The 13,776-nt window shown below is 36.0% G+C and overlaps 2 protein-coding genes across 2 annotated transcripts in view; one reads left to right on the plus strand and one right to left on the minus strand.

Annotated features, from left to right (window-relative positions):
- Window positions 1–1,288, plus strand: part of ACTR6 (actin related protein 6) — a 7,443-nt gene extending 6,155 nt beyond the window's left edge. Inside the window, exons 10-11 of the mRNA XM_072401093.1 lie at window positions 503–641; window positions 1,005–1,288. Coding sequence (XP_072257194.1) covers window positions 503–641; window positions 1,005–1,134 — 269 coding nt within the window. The 3' untranslated portion in view covers window positions 1,135–1,288. The remainder of the gene's footprint in view (window positions 1–502; window positions 642–1,004) is intronic.
- Window positions 1,289–5,678: 4,390 nt separating this feature from the next.
- Window positions 5,679–13,776, minus strand: part of DEPDC4 (DEP domain containing 4) — an 11,176-nt gene continuing 3,078 nt past the window's right edge. The window contains exons 4-9 of the mRNA XM_072401095.1: window positions 13,534–13,714; window positions 11,778–11,998; window positions 10,292–10,434; window positions 9,053–9,178; window positions 8,668–8,746; window positions 5,679–8,357 (exon numbers count right to left, since the gene is read on the minus strand). Coding sequence (XP_072257196.1) covers window positions 8,164–8,357; window positions 8,668–8,746; window positions 9,053–9,178; window positions 10,292–10,434; window positions 11,778–11,998; window positions 13,534–13,714 — 944 coding nt within the window. The 3' untranslated portion in view covers window positions 5,679–8,163. The remainder of the gene's footprint in view (window positions 8,358–8,667; window positions 8,747–9,052; window positions 9,179–10,291; window positions 10,435–11,777; window positions 11,999–13,533; window positions 13,715–13,776) is intronic.

A 13,776-nucleotide genomic window follows, 5' to 3' on the forward strand; every position in this document is an offset into this window, starting at 1 on the left:
CTCTTGAGGAACACTGGGCTTACTTGGAATTCTGGTTGAGAAACATTGATCTAGATATACTATCTACCAGTTTGTTAAATTGACCCACTTCAAGGAAAGAAGGAGTGGCTGCCACAAAGTTTTGTTTTGATGCTGTACAGTGTACTATATGTGCCACATACACACTTGGGATCCTTTGTCGGAGATAATCATTTTCATATTTTCTGCACCCATCTACACTTTATCATATCAATAAATAAATTCTAAAGATATTAATTTGAAATTTTAATGCTGAATGGCATTAAATGGGGTTTGAGGTCACATTCATTATTAGGCTTAATTCACTTAGCTGGTATGTAAAGGATTACCTGATAAGGCCTTAATGTGAAGCTGAGACTTCTCGTTCTTGTTGTCCAACCTCCCATTAGTCTTGGTCTCCAGTGAACTACCGAATTGGTGAAATGTTTTTTTTAGCTTCACTTTTGTATCACATAAATAAAGATATTTTTATTTTCTATTTTAGAAATGCAGCCTCATTTCTATAAGAACATTGTTCTAACTGGAGGAAATGCCCTCCTTCCAGGATTTAAAGATCGAGTGTATTCAGAGGTGCGAAAGCTCACTCCTACAGACTATGATGTGTCTGTAATATTACCTAAGAAGTAAGTATTATGTGTTGGAGAAATGATTGTTAATGGGTTGTGCTTGTATTATTATCACTTAATCATATCTAGAAATACTATCAAACTAAAGGTTAGGTCTGGTAGCTGCGTTTTCAATGACTTTTGTTGTTGACCTCTCTAATATGCATGCTGGTTACAGATTAGAGTCACAATTTTATTGCACAAAAATGATATAATGCCCATTTTTTTTCTTTGGTAAAATTTAAAACAAGGTTGTGTTAAGTAAATAGATATAACATAGGTAAAACTTTCTAATCGTGTGCACCCATGAAGCATTACAGAATCCACAATTGTTCAGTGTGATAAGCAAAATGCCTGACTTATTTCCACTTCTTTTTCCAGCCCTATTACTTATTCCTGGGAGGGTGGGAAGTTGATATCAGAAAATGATGATTTTGAAGACATGGTGGTGACAAGAGAGGACTATGAAGAGAATGGTCATGTGGTCTGTGAAGAGAAATTTGACATTTAGTGCATAGTGATTTTGCTTTGTGTATACGTTGACTTTTTTCATTTTTTTTCTTTAATGCTGTAAATAGAAATTATTTCATGAACACTATTTATTAGTTTTTAATATCTGCCAACAATGGTGCTTTTGTATGAAATAAAGACTGCCTTCCAATGTCTTGGAGTTGTATGCATAACTTAATATGATTAATGGGGATATGTCAGCTTGTTGGTTAAATATTACCTTCTGCTGTTCACTTTCTTCTTATTTATTCCTATATATTCCTGTGTATTAATATCAATTGAAAATGAACACACTGGGAAAAAACAAACAAACATTTGTTACCTGGTAAGTAGATATTAAAAAGTTTGAGAAAGGCTCTTCTATACTATGATAAATCCCACTGCTGGCAGTGCACATGTAGACATTTTGGAATTTCGGCCCTAACTGTGACACAAGTTTTGTACAGACATGCTACACACATAACTATTCCACAACATTACAGTGATGCGTATTTGCACATCTGGAATATCATATGAAAGTTCATACATGAGAAGCTTGTGCATCCATTGACAGAACACATGTCCTTGTAACTAAAGCAACACAACGCATAGCAACAAACACTTATATTTTTTTTTTAACACTTACTGATATTTTTATTAAATGTTTCATATCATAGATTATGGAATTTGAACAGGTTCTGTTAAAAAACAGAAACTGTAAACATCCCTACAGCATATCACACAGAATTGGGCACAGGAGAAAACATAGCTGTAAACTTAAGAATAACAGAGGAAAATGTGATGTATAAAAAATAAAAAAATTCAGTCATAACTGTAAAAATTTCAAGCTTAACATAGAACTATGGTTTCCTATTAAAACAAAACATGCTCTGCAACAACACTCAATTATAAGTGCATCTGTAGTTAGTTTTTTTTTTTTTCCCCTGCAAGGACTACCAATACCTGCAAATTCTGCCAGTGAAGTCTCGCAGCATATTGTGGTGGTGTGGCAATGATGCTGCACTGCTCCTAAATTCACAGCAGATTAGACACTCTCATAGACTGTACCTGTTTGCACATTATTGGAGTAATAAAAAAAATCTAGTCCCCCCACCCACCCCACTGTTTTCTGGATAGTGCTAAAATCATTCCAATGTGTGCTCCAGTGTCTAGGACAGCCTTTCTCAACCTCTTTAACTTGGGGCAATTGTTAAAATAACTTTCAGATATTTGGGAAACCCTTGCTATAAATACTATATGCACAGCTCACAGTAAAGTAGCATGGTGGTCAATGGAAAGAATGTTGTCACTCATACAAATAAGTGCTGATGCAGATTGGGCCAGCATCAGTATAACGAATCTTCACAAAAGTAAATATAGAGGTGACAATGTTCAAAACCCAAAAGATTGGGATTGTACCTTATCTGGCTGACTTCCTGATTTTTGCAAACTCTCCATGCAGAAACAAAAGAATGTCTGAAGAACACAGTGAATGTACTAGGTTGGATCATAAACTAATACATTTCTAGGTTGACTCCCACATACCAAGGCCTAGGCTCTTGGGCGAGGCCAGTGTAAAGAATATCAATCAGGAAGGCCAGGTCAGTGTTGGGACTTTTGATAGCAGCCATCTCAGGAGTAATCCATGCAACATACTCCAGGATTCTACAACACTGCATTCCGTTTCAATAGCATGATAAGTTACCTGGACAGCCCCGCCTCATTCATCTTTCAGAAGTGGTAAAATCCTCCCTCAAGAAGTGGATGATCAGGTAACACCTCTTACAGGGAAAGCCCTGGTCTCGTCCAATTCAAATACAAATTACTATGGATTCCAGCACCTGGGGGACTCGTGTGCAGGGCAAATGATCCCCTCAATTCCCACTAATCTTAAAATGATACAGAACGTCAGGCAAAAGCTCTATAGGCCTTCAACAAAGTTTTGAGGAAAACTTGTTTTGACAACACTACAACTGTAACCTGTAGTGTAAAAAGCAAGGAAGGTAACAAAATCCAGGAACCTCTACTCCTTGGTTACTCCTTTTTTAATATACTATACATCAGGAGGAAAGAAAATACCAATGCAGATCAGCTGAGCTGATATCAGTTCAAGCAAAGAGAATGAGCTCTCAATCTGGTAGAAAGTGGGGATTGCCACAAATAAATTTGTTTGCCTTTTATCAAAAAAAAAGTGAGAAACAACTTTTCTCTGAACCCCAGGGGTTAGATGTGCTATCCCACAAATAGGACTTCTCCCTTGCCTATACGTTCCCTTCTTTGGCTCTTTAAATGAGAGTATTGAAAAAGAAAAAATAAAGATTTTAGTGATGCTGCGTTATCCTTTGTGGCTTAAAGAGACCCTGTTCTTGATTTTACAGAGTATGACAGAAGAACCCCCACATATCCTTCCCATAAGTAAGGACTTTTAGACAGAAGCAGATTCCTAGATTGTAAGCTCTTCAGGGCAGGGTCCTCTCCTCCCGTGTCACTGTCTGTATCTGTCTGTGATTTGCATCGCCTATTTAATGTACAGCCCTGCGTAATATGTTGGTGCTATATAAATCCTGTTTATTATTAATAATATTAATTCTGTATCCACACCTATAGGACAGAATTATTTGGTGGCCTGGATCCTAAACAAGGGTCCATTGGACCATCTGATAAAATCATAAAAAACAGTAATCAGAGCAATTTATGACAAAGCTTGGAAGAAATATTGCTTGTAAACCCTTAATCACAGCCAGATTCCATTTTTTCAATATTAAATTTTCTGCAAGAAGGTATGGAAAAGAGAAGAGCAATTAGCACTCTGAAACTTCATCTGGTAGGCTTGTCAGTGTTCCTAGAGGAGCATTGGGCTGCTAACCCTCTTGTAAGGTTTTTAGGGCTTTGATTAAAGCTTAAAAACACCTACAATTTGGTTTCCCCTCTAGGATCCGGTGCTGAAAGCCTTACAAGTCTTTCTTTTGAGCCGATTGGAGAAATTTCTATAAGAATGTGACCAAATTTTTTTGTGTGATCACTTCAGCCATATGTATTAGTGATATATTAAAGCGCCTTCAATTTAGGAACCTGTTCTTAATATGACACAAGATAAGGCTATACTAGGGGTTAGGCCAGTTTTTTTCTAGGGTCATTTCAGCTTTCACAGCTTTTATAGCTAGATAGATCCGATTAGCTATTTCAATGACTTATCATCTGGAATTAAAACAAGAGCCTGGTTTACTCCCCAGCTTTCGGTCTAGATTTTGGTCAGAGAAAACCAGTGTCACTACTGAACAGATTTGCAGGGCTACTTCATACTGAAACAATTGCATGTTGGAGACACTACAGAGTAGTCCTGCTATCAAGTAAGGATTTGTCCTTTGACAGAAAGTTGATTCAAACAGTGGTCCATTCCTAGGTAACATCTTGTTACTCACTCAAGGTGATCCGTCCTGGAGAATGTGAAATTACCTAATAACTCCTTTTTCTTGTATCTTCCAGGACAGAAAGCTCCCTCCCCGTTTTAAATATGTTGAATCATGGTTTTATCATCTTGTTATTGACTAATAGAGATGGCTTCTGGAATCTTGATTTCTAGTAGTTGTTATCTTTCAGGGGATCTAAATATACACTCCTTTTTCGTGGAGTGGCTGCTTGATGTCACTTGAAAAAATATTTTACAAAGGCTTTAAAGCGGTCTCATTTTTTCCTAGCATTTTTACTCAGATCAATATTTGGGTATACCATGTTACTGGGTACAGAAGAAACCATGCACTATTCCAGAATATAACTAAAATTCTTTAGAATAAAAATTAAAAACAAACAATAACACAACAAAACATGCACAAATTATCCTCCATATAATTTATGAGGCTAATTCATGCATATATATGGTTTGCATGTTTTGTTGTGTTATTGTTTGTTTTTAATTTTTATATTACAGAATTTTCAATGTTACTGGTATTGTTGAATTTTACAACTGTTAGTTGTTCGGCAACATAGTCATATGTGTATGTATGTGTGTATGGTGTATTATTATAGTGCATTGGGGCACCACTGAAAATAAGTGGCGCTGTAGAACACTCAGTTGTGCATGGCGCATTGTGGCAGGTTATCACAAAACACTGCATTGTATATGACTGAATGTTTTCACAGTGATTACTTTTGTTATTTTGAAAAGCAAGTATGAAGGAAAAATATTATTTTAATTCAGCCAGCCATTCTCAGCCAGGAACCATAAAACCTTTTTTACAAAAGTTGCTAGGGGGTTTCTCAAACTTTGGACGATTCACCTCCCATTTGACAATGCCTGCAGTTCTGGGGCCAACACCACTTGGTAGAGCCAGCTGCATGACTCTACTGATGTTTTAGGTATCTAAAAAAATTGTTATTCTAGCCACCATTATGGGAGGGTATTATTTCTACTGGCCACCAAGTTAAGATGCTTTTTTCACACAGATCCCCCCAAAATTTGTTTTATTAGGGATTCCTAGAGACTTGTTTTTTGAGCCAAGGCAGTTCTGTAGAAACAGCTGTCTTGTGTTCTACACTAAATACACCTGGAGACTTTTAAAAAAATGGAACTCCTCAGGTCTGGAGGTTGCCGGATTTTTGATTGTCAACTCTAACTCTTATATGTATACATACACACATATACATACACACACATTTTCACTGTATCTTATAACCATTTATGATAATTCAGCTAAACGTTAATCAGCAAAATAAACTGTTTAAAACTTTTTTTTTTTTAACAAGACATGTATTGTAAAATAAACAGGGTCTCACAAGTACAAAACAGTCACAATTACAGCTTGCTACATTTAAATCTGTGACAAAAATAAATCTACAAAGCCCCAGCCACCATAATATACAACATTTTACACAGTATGGTTGAAATATTTTCACATTTAAAAACTGCTACATTAATAAAAATTAATTGCACTAACTCCCTGGAATGTTTTTTTTTTTTTTTTAACAATGACTATAAATTAACACATTTTCCATTATAGAACAACTAAAATTATTTTCCACATGAATGATAAAGGAAACATTATGAACTTTAGTGCCTCATGCTTAGGCTATTTGTACCCCAAGCATAAACACCAGGTAGGCCAGTTTCACAAATTATTACATTAAGATAGAACTGAAAAGTTCTATACCGACTTAATTTGTAGATTGTTGATAGCTCAGAAAAAGGAAGGTGGTGTTTAAAAAATGAATGATTTTTAAAATCCATACACTTGTGTTCAGAATAATAGCAGTGTGTTTAAAAGTGAATAAAGCTAAAAATCCTTATAATAGCTTGTATTTCCATACACATTTGGAACACTGCACATTCTATTCCATATCAAAATGTGAAGAAACATTTATGAAATTTGAGTGATTCCTTTACAGAAATTGAAAAGGGAATATTAGGTTGTTCAAATAATAGCAGTGCGGAGTTAAATTAGCAAAGTCCTGTGAAAACAGGTGGCAATTACAGCCCCTATTTAGGGAAGGAAGGGAAATGTTGTACATGCCGGTTATAGTGAATTTCTCTCTGAAAATCTGAGTAAAATGGGTCATTCCAGAAAATGTTTGAAAACAGAAAACTACTATTCAAATGAATAGAAAAATAGCCAAAATGGTAAAACCAAAGCCATCGATCAGCTCCAGGAAGATCATGGAATTTACCTGTAAGTACGGTTACAATTAGAAGACGGCTATGTGAAGCCAAGCTATGGACAAGAAGCCCTGCAAAGGTTACAGAACACATTGACTGGCCTAAAGGAAATGATACGTTTTGTGGACTGATGAAAGCAAAGTTTTTTTTTTGGTCTAGGGGGCACAGACAGTTTGTCAGACAACCCCCAAACACTGACTTCAAGCCATAGTGCACTGGGAAGTGATGCATGGTGGGGAAAAGCATGGTGGTATGGTGTTGGGCCTATTTATCCCATATCAGGGATCATGGATCAGTTTGAATACATCAAAATACTTTAGGAAGTCATGTTGCCCGATGCAGAAGAGGAAAAGCCCTTGAAATGGGTGTTTCAACAAGACAACAACCCTAAACACACCGGTAAATGAGCAGCAACGCCTCGGTTCCAGACCAACAAGATTGACGTTATGGAGTGGCCAGCCCTTAATCTATTAGAATACTGAAGTGGAATCAAAAATGCTGTTTCTGAGGCAAAACAAAGAAATGCAGAATTATGGAATCCAATCTTCCTGGGCTGGAATACCGGATCACAGGTGTCAAAAGTTGGGTGACTCCATGAAACACAGATGTGCAGCAGTTCTCATAAACAGTGGTTATACAACTAAATATTAGTTCAGTGGTTCAAAGGAAAGCTGAATCCTGAAACATTTTTCTATTTATGCAGTGAATGTTTGAGTTTGTAGGAAGAATATAGACCCTGCTATTTTTTTTTTTTTTTTTTAAGAGCTTAATATCCCTTCACAGAAAGTGAAGAAAGGGAATAACACTAATTTGATAAATGCTTGTTTATGTTTTGATTTGGAATAGAATAAAAGCTAATATAAGGATTTAGAGCTTTATTAATTTATTTTAACACCCTGCTAATCTTTTGGACACGTGTACATTCGAAGGAAACCTGCATTGAGACATTTATATTGCCAGGGTTGATTCCAGAACAAAATACCTAATTTAGATTAGACTTTTCGTTGTTACAAGTTTTGTGCAACATGGCACAAACTAACACTTCAGAATCCCTTTGTAAAGGACTATTTTTTTTACCAATTACTACAATGCCATACCTGGTGATAATAAGAATGTAGATCACAAACCATGTGCTTGTATTTAGATTGCCTGTACCTAATATAAAAGGATCATCTAGAAAAACCATTAAGTCCACATAGATCAGTAGTTACCATCCTAGAATGGGGGCAAAGCCACCGCCTACAACACATTAGATATATCTACATAAATCAGTCTGTGCAAACTGCAGATAAGGGAAAGTACATGAGCAGAGGAGTTTTCTGCATCTTTCCTTTAAGGTGAACATCAGTGTAGCTTACAATTGTTAACAAAGTGCATAAAAGTTCACCACTTTATATTGGATCACTTGTGGTCTGGGCCATTGAAAGCCGAAGGATGGTACTTAAGAAATTCTTTCATCATTTTCTTTTTTTTCTTCTCTGGAATAACACAGTTCCTGTCCACCACTGTCTTTAACTGCTGGATTTCCTTGATTGTACAAGAGAATCTCTCTCTTTCATATTCTTCAGGTGTTAAACGCTGACAAAATGTAAAGCCTGTCACAGGGCAATATAAAACATATAAAGTAATAAATGCAGCCATTGTTCTTAAAATTATAACTGGTTGTATTGTAGGCCAAAATCAACTTTTATACATACATGTTAGGTTTAAAAACTGGATAGCTGGGTGCCGATTGGCTGTTATGGGTAACAATAATTTTTCCTGCAACACACTTTTCATATACAAGGTCCATAATTCTCACTTGTGCTGCTAAAAGACTTATTGACACTCTTGGTAGACATATCTCCATAGTCCTAAAACGTATACATTTTACTCGGATAAGTGTCAATAAAATTAATAACACACCTGAAATGTCATCTGGATCAAATCCATTCTGTAGACTTCTTAGTTTGGTGCTCACAAGATCCAGCAACTCCATGGGTGTCTACAAAACAAATTATTTTACATGTATTCTGGTCTAAAAGTGCTTGCATTAGTGCTCACACAATGCAAATTAATGTAAAAAGTCCCTAAAAAGTCAAAATAGAAGAGCATTCTGAAAAAAAAAAGGTATCCATCTCACTTCCATCACAAATTCCAAAAAGTAAGGCGTTTATCCCTCATTTTGCACAAATGCAGCCCAATACTACATATACATTACATTTTCTTTAAAAGGATAAAGATCCCAGCTAGTAAAAAGTGATAAAGAACATTATACTCCAAAATTATTCCAAAAAATCCAAGTACTTACCTTAAAGAGATCACTGGACTTTTCTATTAAAAACAGAGCAAATTCGTCACTTTGCGCTTTTGATACTACAGGGTTCTGCACAATAACTTTAGTGAATGTTTTCAGCACTATAACCTTGTTATCAAACTGAAAAGAGGAGAAAAACCGTTAATTGTTAAAGTGTATTTCAATGTAATAATGGAAAAATTGTTACCATTATTGAGTTATCTTTTGAATCCAATTTTTTCTCTTTTTATTCTTTACCAATCCTGTCAATTGTATATCAGGCTTTAAATGCATTACCTCCCTCCACCTATTATGAGCTGCAGTAATACCCACAAGTAATGTTACAAATCCCTTCATAGCAATCAACAGCTGCCATGCAATGGATGGTTTACAGATGGTCAAACTGTGTTGTCTACAACTCAAAGAAACAAAATGTTTTTTTTTATTACAATCATGCTATCATAATTGTAACAATACCGTCACAAGCAATTATATGAACAACTGTTTGTTCCCAAGACTACACCAAAACAATGTATTTCTGTGCTCCAATACTAAACAATGTGGACAATGACAGACTTGTTCCTTAGACTGTCCTGTCGCAGGGCAGGAATACCTGAATATTTCACTCGGGTAAAGGAAAATTGTGCTATACTTCAATTGCCCAGATTTTTCAGCAATTCTGCACGTCTGCGCAGGAGTTACGTCATCCCATTCAAGCCAATCAAGATGGCTTAGGATTTATACGCTGGCGGAGGACGGCAGTGCCCGCACAGAATGAGACAGGGGAGTGAGATCTATCAGGCAGTTAAGATTATTTGAATACAAAGGGGACGTTGGCTGTCCCTTCTGCAAAAAAGGACCTATTTCATCACAATTGTTTAAATTATTGGTCTATTTCAGCTTTAAAGTGAACCTGAGCCCAGACTATGCACATTATAATATTTGCATATCATGATCAGTACAAGCATTTTCAAACAAGCCCCAGCTCAACTATGTAACAATAGGCTGAAATCACAACTTCTTTGACCATTATTTTCTTTGAATCTTGATAACTTGAAAAACTTTTGAATTTGAACAAACTCCAGATGTCTGAACAATGGTGCACTTTAACATATATATGCTATGAAATATTTTTATGGGATACATTTATAAAATACAAATTGCACAATGGATTCATTGGGCATCATTTCAACAGCTTCTACAATAACCATGAACCACTACAAGTCATAACCCATCAGCTTTTGCTTTCCATACCTGTTTCTGCAACCTGTAAGCACTGGATTCGGAGGCAGTTGTCATAAATGTTATTAATCTGCGGAGCTCTTCTCTTGCTTGTGGCATTAGCAACCTTAGATACAACTGGATGGCTTCTAAAGCTTGGCTTTTTTTTCCTTGTTCTAGAACAAAATATTGAGTCATTGATATCTCATTCATTAGGATATTTAAGTGACAGCTATAGTCTTTGACTATTATTCTACACTAAATTTAGGGCTTTTTACAGAAATATATAAATCCTGGTAACATAAAAATAGTTTAGAAGCACCAGAAAATTACACATCAATATAGATTCTTGAATGATTTTATATACCATAATGCCTAGATAGCACCTGAAACTACTACTAGACATTTCTGTTGCAAGGTTAAAATGTTTGTGAATTATTTTGTTTAAATCATATGTGGAACATGATCTGCAGGGATTGAAACTTTAGTGTTAAATAGCCAAATTACAATGACTTTACAAAGGAAGATATGACTAGCAACTGTAACTTCCCTTAGTATTAGGAAACTCCTATGCTTCCGTTGGCCTGGGTTTCCTTTGAAAAAAAATGGGTATGAACAAAAGCAGGTCAGATCAGAGAATGAACACATGCTGGGAACATGCAGTCTGAATATGCAATGCTGTGGATTGGAGTTAAAAGTTTAAATTAAAACCAATATGAATTCCTCATATAATACATAAATCCTGTCCCTGCTGAGTAAAGCCCATTTGTTACAAGACTTAAACTTACACATTACCCTGTAAAGAATATGCTTTATGAAGATCTAATTCAGTGTTTCCTACTAGGGTTCTGGGAAACTCCAGAAGTAGCATGGGGTTCCTTGGAGCAATGATCAGTTTGTGCCTCTTAAGTGACACCAATGAACTTTTTAGCTATCTGTAGGGGTGACATTCTGTCCAGCAATTGTAACAGGCATTCTTTCTACTAAAAAAACACACTAATGTACTGTGAGCTGTCAATATAGTGTTTGTAACAGGAGTTCTCTAAGACCTAAAAGTTTTTTCAAGGGATTCCCCAAAGTAAAAAGGTTGAGCAAGACTGCTATAACCTATACCTGAAGGGGAAAAGAATGACAACATTTTTTTTTAACCTTTTCCACATTTTTGGATGTTAAAAATGCACAATATTCATGTTGTTATACAAAGCAAATAAATGTGACACCAAATGACCACAGATTAATAATCAGCACCCTATTTCATATATTGCAAAAAGAAGCACCCGATGGAAAATGGAATAGCTTACAGAGGCTGAACGTCAAGAATTTATACGAAGCATGGACTGGTACTTTCAAACGGTGCCAAGATCTTAGTGCTTGGGTTCCAGGCAAATGTAAAAAACAGAGGATGACTTAAGAAACACCAGTTTTGGATGAGTGACAAAAAATATTTTTATGCATTTTTTCTTTAATCAGCTGGTAGGTATCCTTCACTAAAACAAAAGCTTAAGCCCATAGTTCTTACCTAAAAGCTCAACAACTCCAAGCAGAATTGTAACCATAGGTCCTTCAATAAAAGGATCTCTTTCTTGGGAGTAATATTTTGCAATAACATCAAACAGCATCTTCTTATGGAGATCCAGATTCTCCCCATTACTTTGTGGTAACTGCTGACTTAGCATCACAATCTGTTCATCTGGAAAATACTCCAAGCAGTCCACTGCTGCAGCAAGCCATCTGTCCAACCTGAAAACACACCAATGAAGAAACAGTATGACATTCTCCATCTCTGCTAGAACTCAATATTTACTTTATATGACCAAAATAATACTGTAAGCAAATAAAGTAATGTTACCATTCACATTACAAACCATGTAAATGTAAAGGTGGCAGATATTTAAAAAAATAAGATTTGTCATCAAGAAATGTTACATGTGGTTTGGCATTGCCATAAAAATGCACATTAAACATGTTTCTATAGGTTCATAGTTGTACATCAGCAGTGTGCGTGCATTAAGGCTAATCTCACCAATACCAGCCTTAGATGATTTTTTTTTTTTGCTTTTAACATTTGAGAATATAACTATGCTGCTTTATGTTCTTTCATAAAGCATGCTGGGAAGTAAGCCATGAACCTGCATTTCTAGGATCTCCCTGCTTCATCAATTCCCCACCAGTGATTAGATCAAGTTATAAGGGAAAGGGGATCAGTTCCGACTTCTCTACCAAGCTGACCACCTACACATTGGGGTCTGTTTATGAATATACTATTGTGTGATACTTCCCCCACCTCCTAGATTGTAAGCTCTTTGGGGCAGGGTCCTCTCCTCCTCCTGCGTCTGTCATTTGCAACCTCTATTTATTGTACAGCGTTGTGTAATATGTTGCCGCTATTTAAAATCCTGTTTATTATTATTGATAATTTTATTGTTAATGAATGATACATAGTCCCTATAGAACTATTTTGGTTACATTTTATGTTCCTGTTCTTTGCCTTTAAGAATACATGTGATTATGCAAAGCACATTGACACGTATGTTAAACAAAAAGAACTATGATGTGTCAGAGTAATAGATTTCTAGGCGGTGCTTTTGTCAGATTTGACAAATACTGTAGCCAGTATAGCTAGAACTGGCTAAACCTGTTTTCTGCTTTTAAAAATAAAGAGTTGCTTTAAAAAAAAGAAGAAACTAGTTTTTCCTTAGTTTGTGTTATATTAACATACTGGGCCTGATTTATTAAAGCCTTCCAAGGCTAGACAGAATACACTTTTGCCAGTGAAGCTATGTGATCAAGCAAACCCGGAATAGATTTCTTCAATGTCATTTGCTCTTTGATAGCAAATGCTTTGAATCCTGGACCAGATCCATCCCAGGTTTGTTGGATCACCAAGCTTCACTGGTGAACGTGTATTCTCTCCAGCCATGGAGAGCTTTAATAAATCAGGCCCATAATATTTATCCATGCTGTATTGTTGGTTGCATTACTGGCACTCATTTGTAACATTTGATCAACTGCACCCCATTATTTAGGCATCACAGAAAAAGCAGGCATAATTATGTAGCTGTAAAGCAAAGCCTGGCTGTTATGGGGTACCATGCAGGAGATTTCTGATTAGTTGCTTACTGGACTGAAGATGAACTATTAAATTACAACAGTACCAATGCAGAATCTCCATGTGTGGTGGGGTGACTAAATACACAAGCATTGCACAGTCACTCATCATACAAAATAAATAGATGACTGTCACTAGACAGTTACAAATGTAAACCAGTACTTACTTTGGTAGCTGTAGCGTCTGCAAGATTTCTCGATCTAAGAAGGTATTTGGGACAATATAATCGGCAAAATGCTTCTTAAATTCTGTTTTTGCTGGAGAATCTAAGATGTCTTCCAAAACAGGAATGTCAATTAGCTGTAGAAGCCGTACCATAACCTGCTGTTTCCACACATTTTCATTATCTTAATATAGAAAAATAAAACAGACAGAATCTTAGCAATAGGCAAGGAATGACATTTAAAAC

The sequence above is a fragment of the Pyxicephalus adspersus genome, chromosome 2, assembly GCF_032062135.1.
Source record: "Pyxicephalus adspersus chromosome 2, UCB_Pads_2.0, whole genome shotgun sequence".
Taxonomy (NCBI): domain Eukaryota; kingdom Metazoa; phylum Chordata; class Amphibia; order Anura; family Pyxicephalidae; genus Pyxicephalus; species Pyxicephalus adspersus.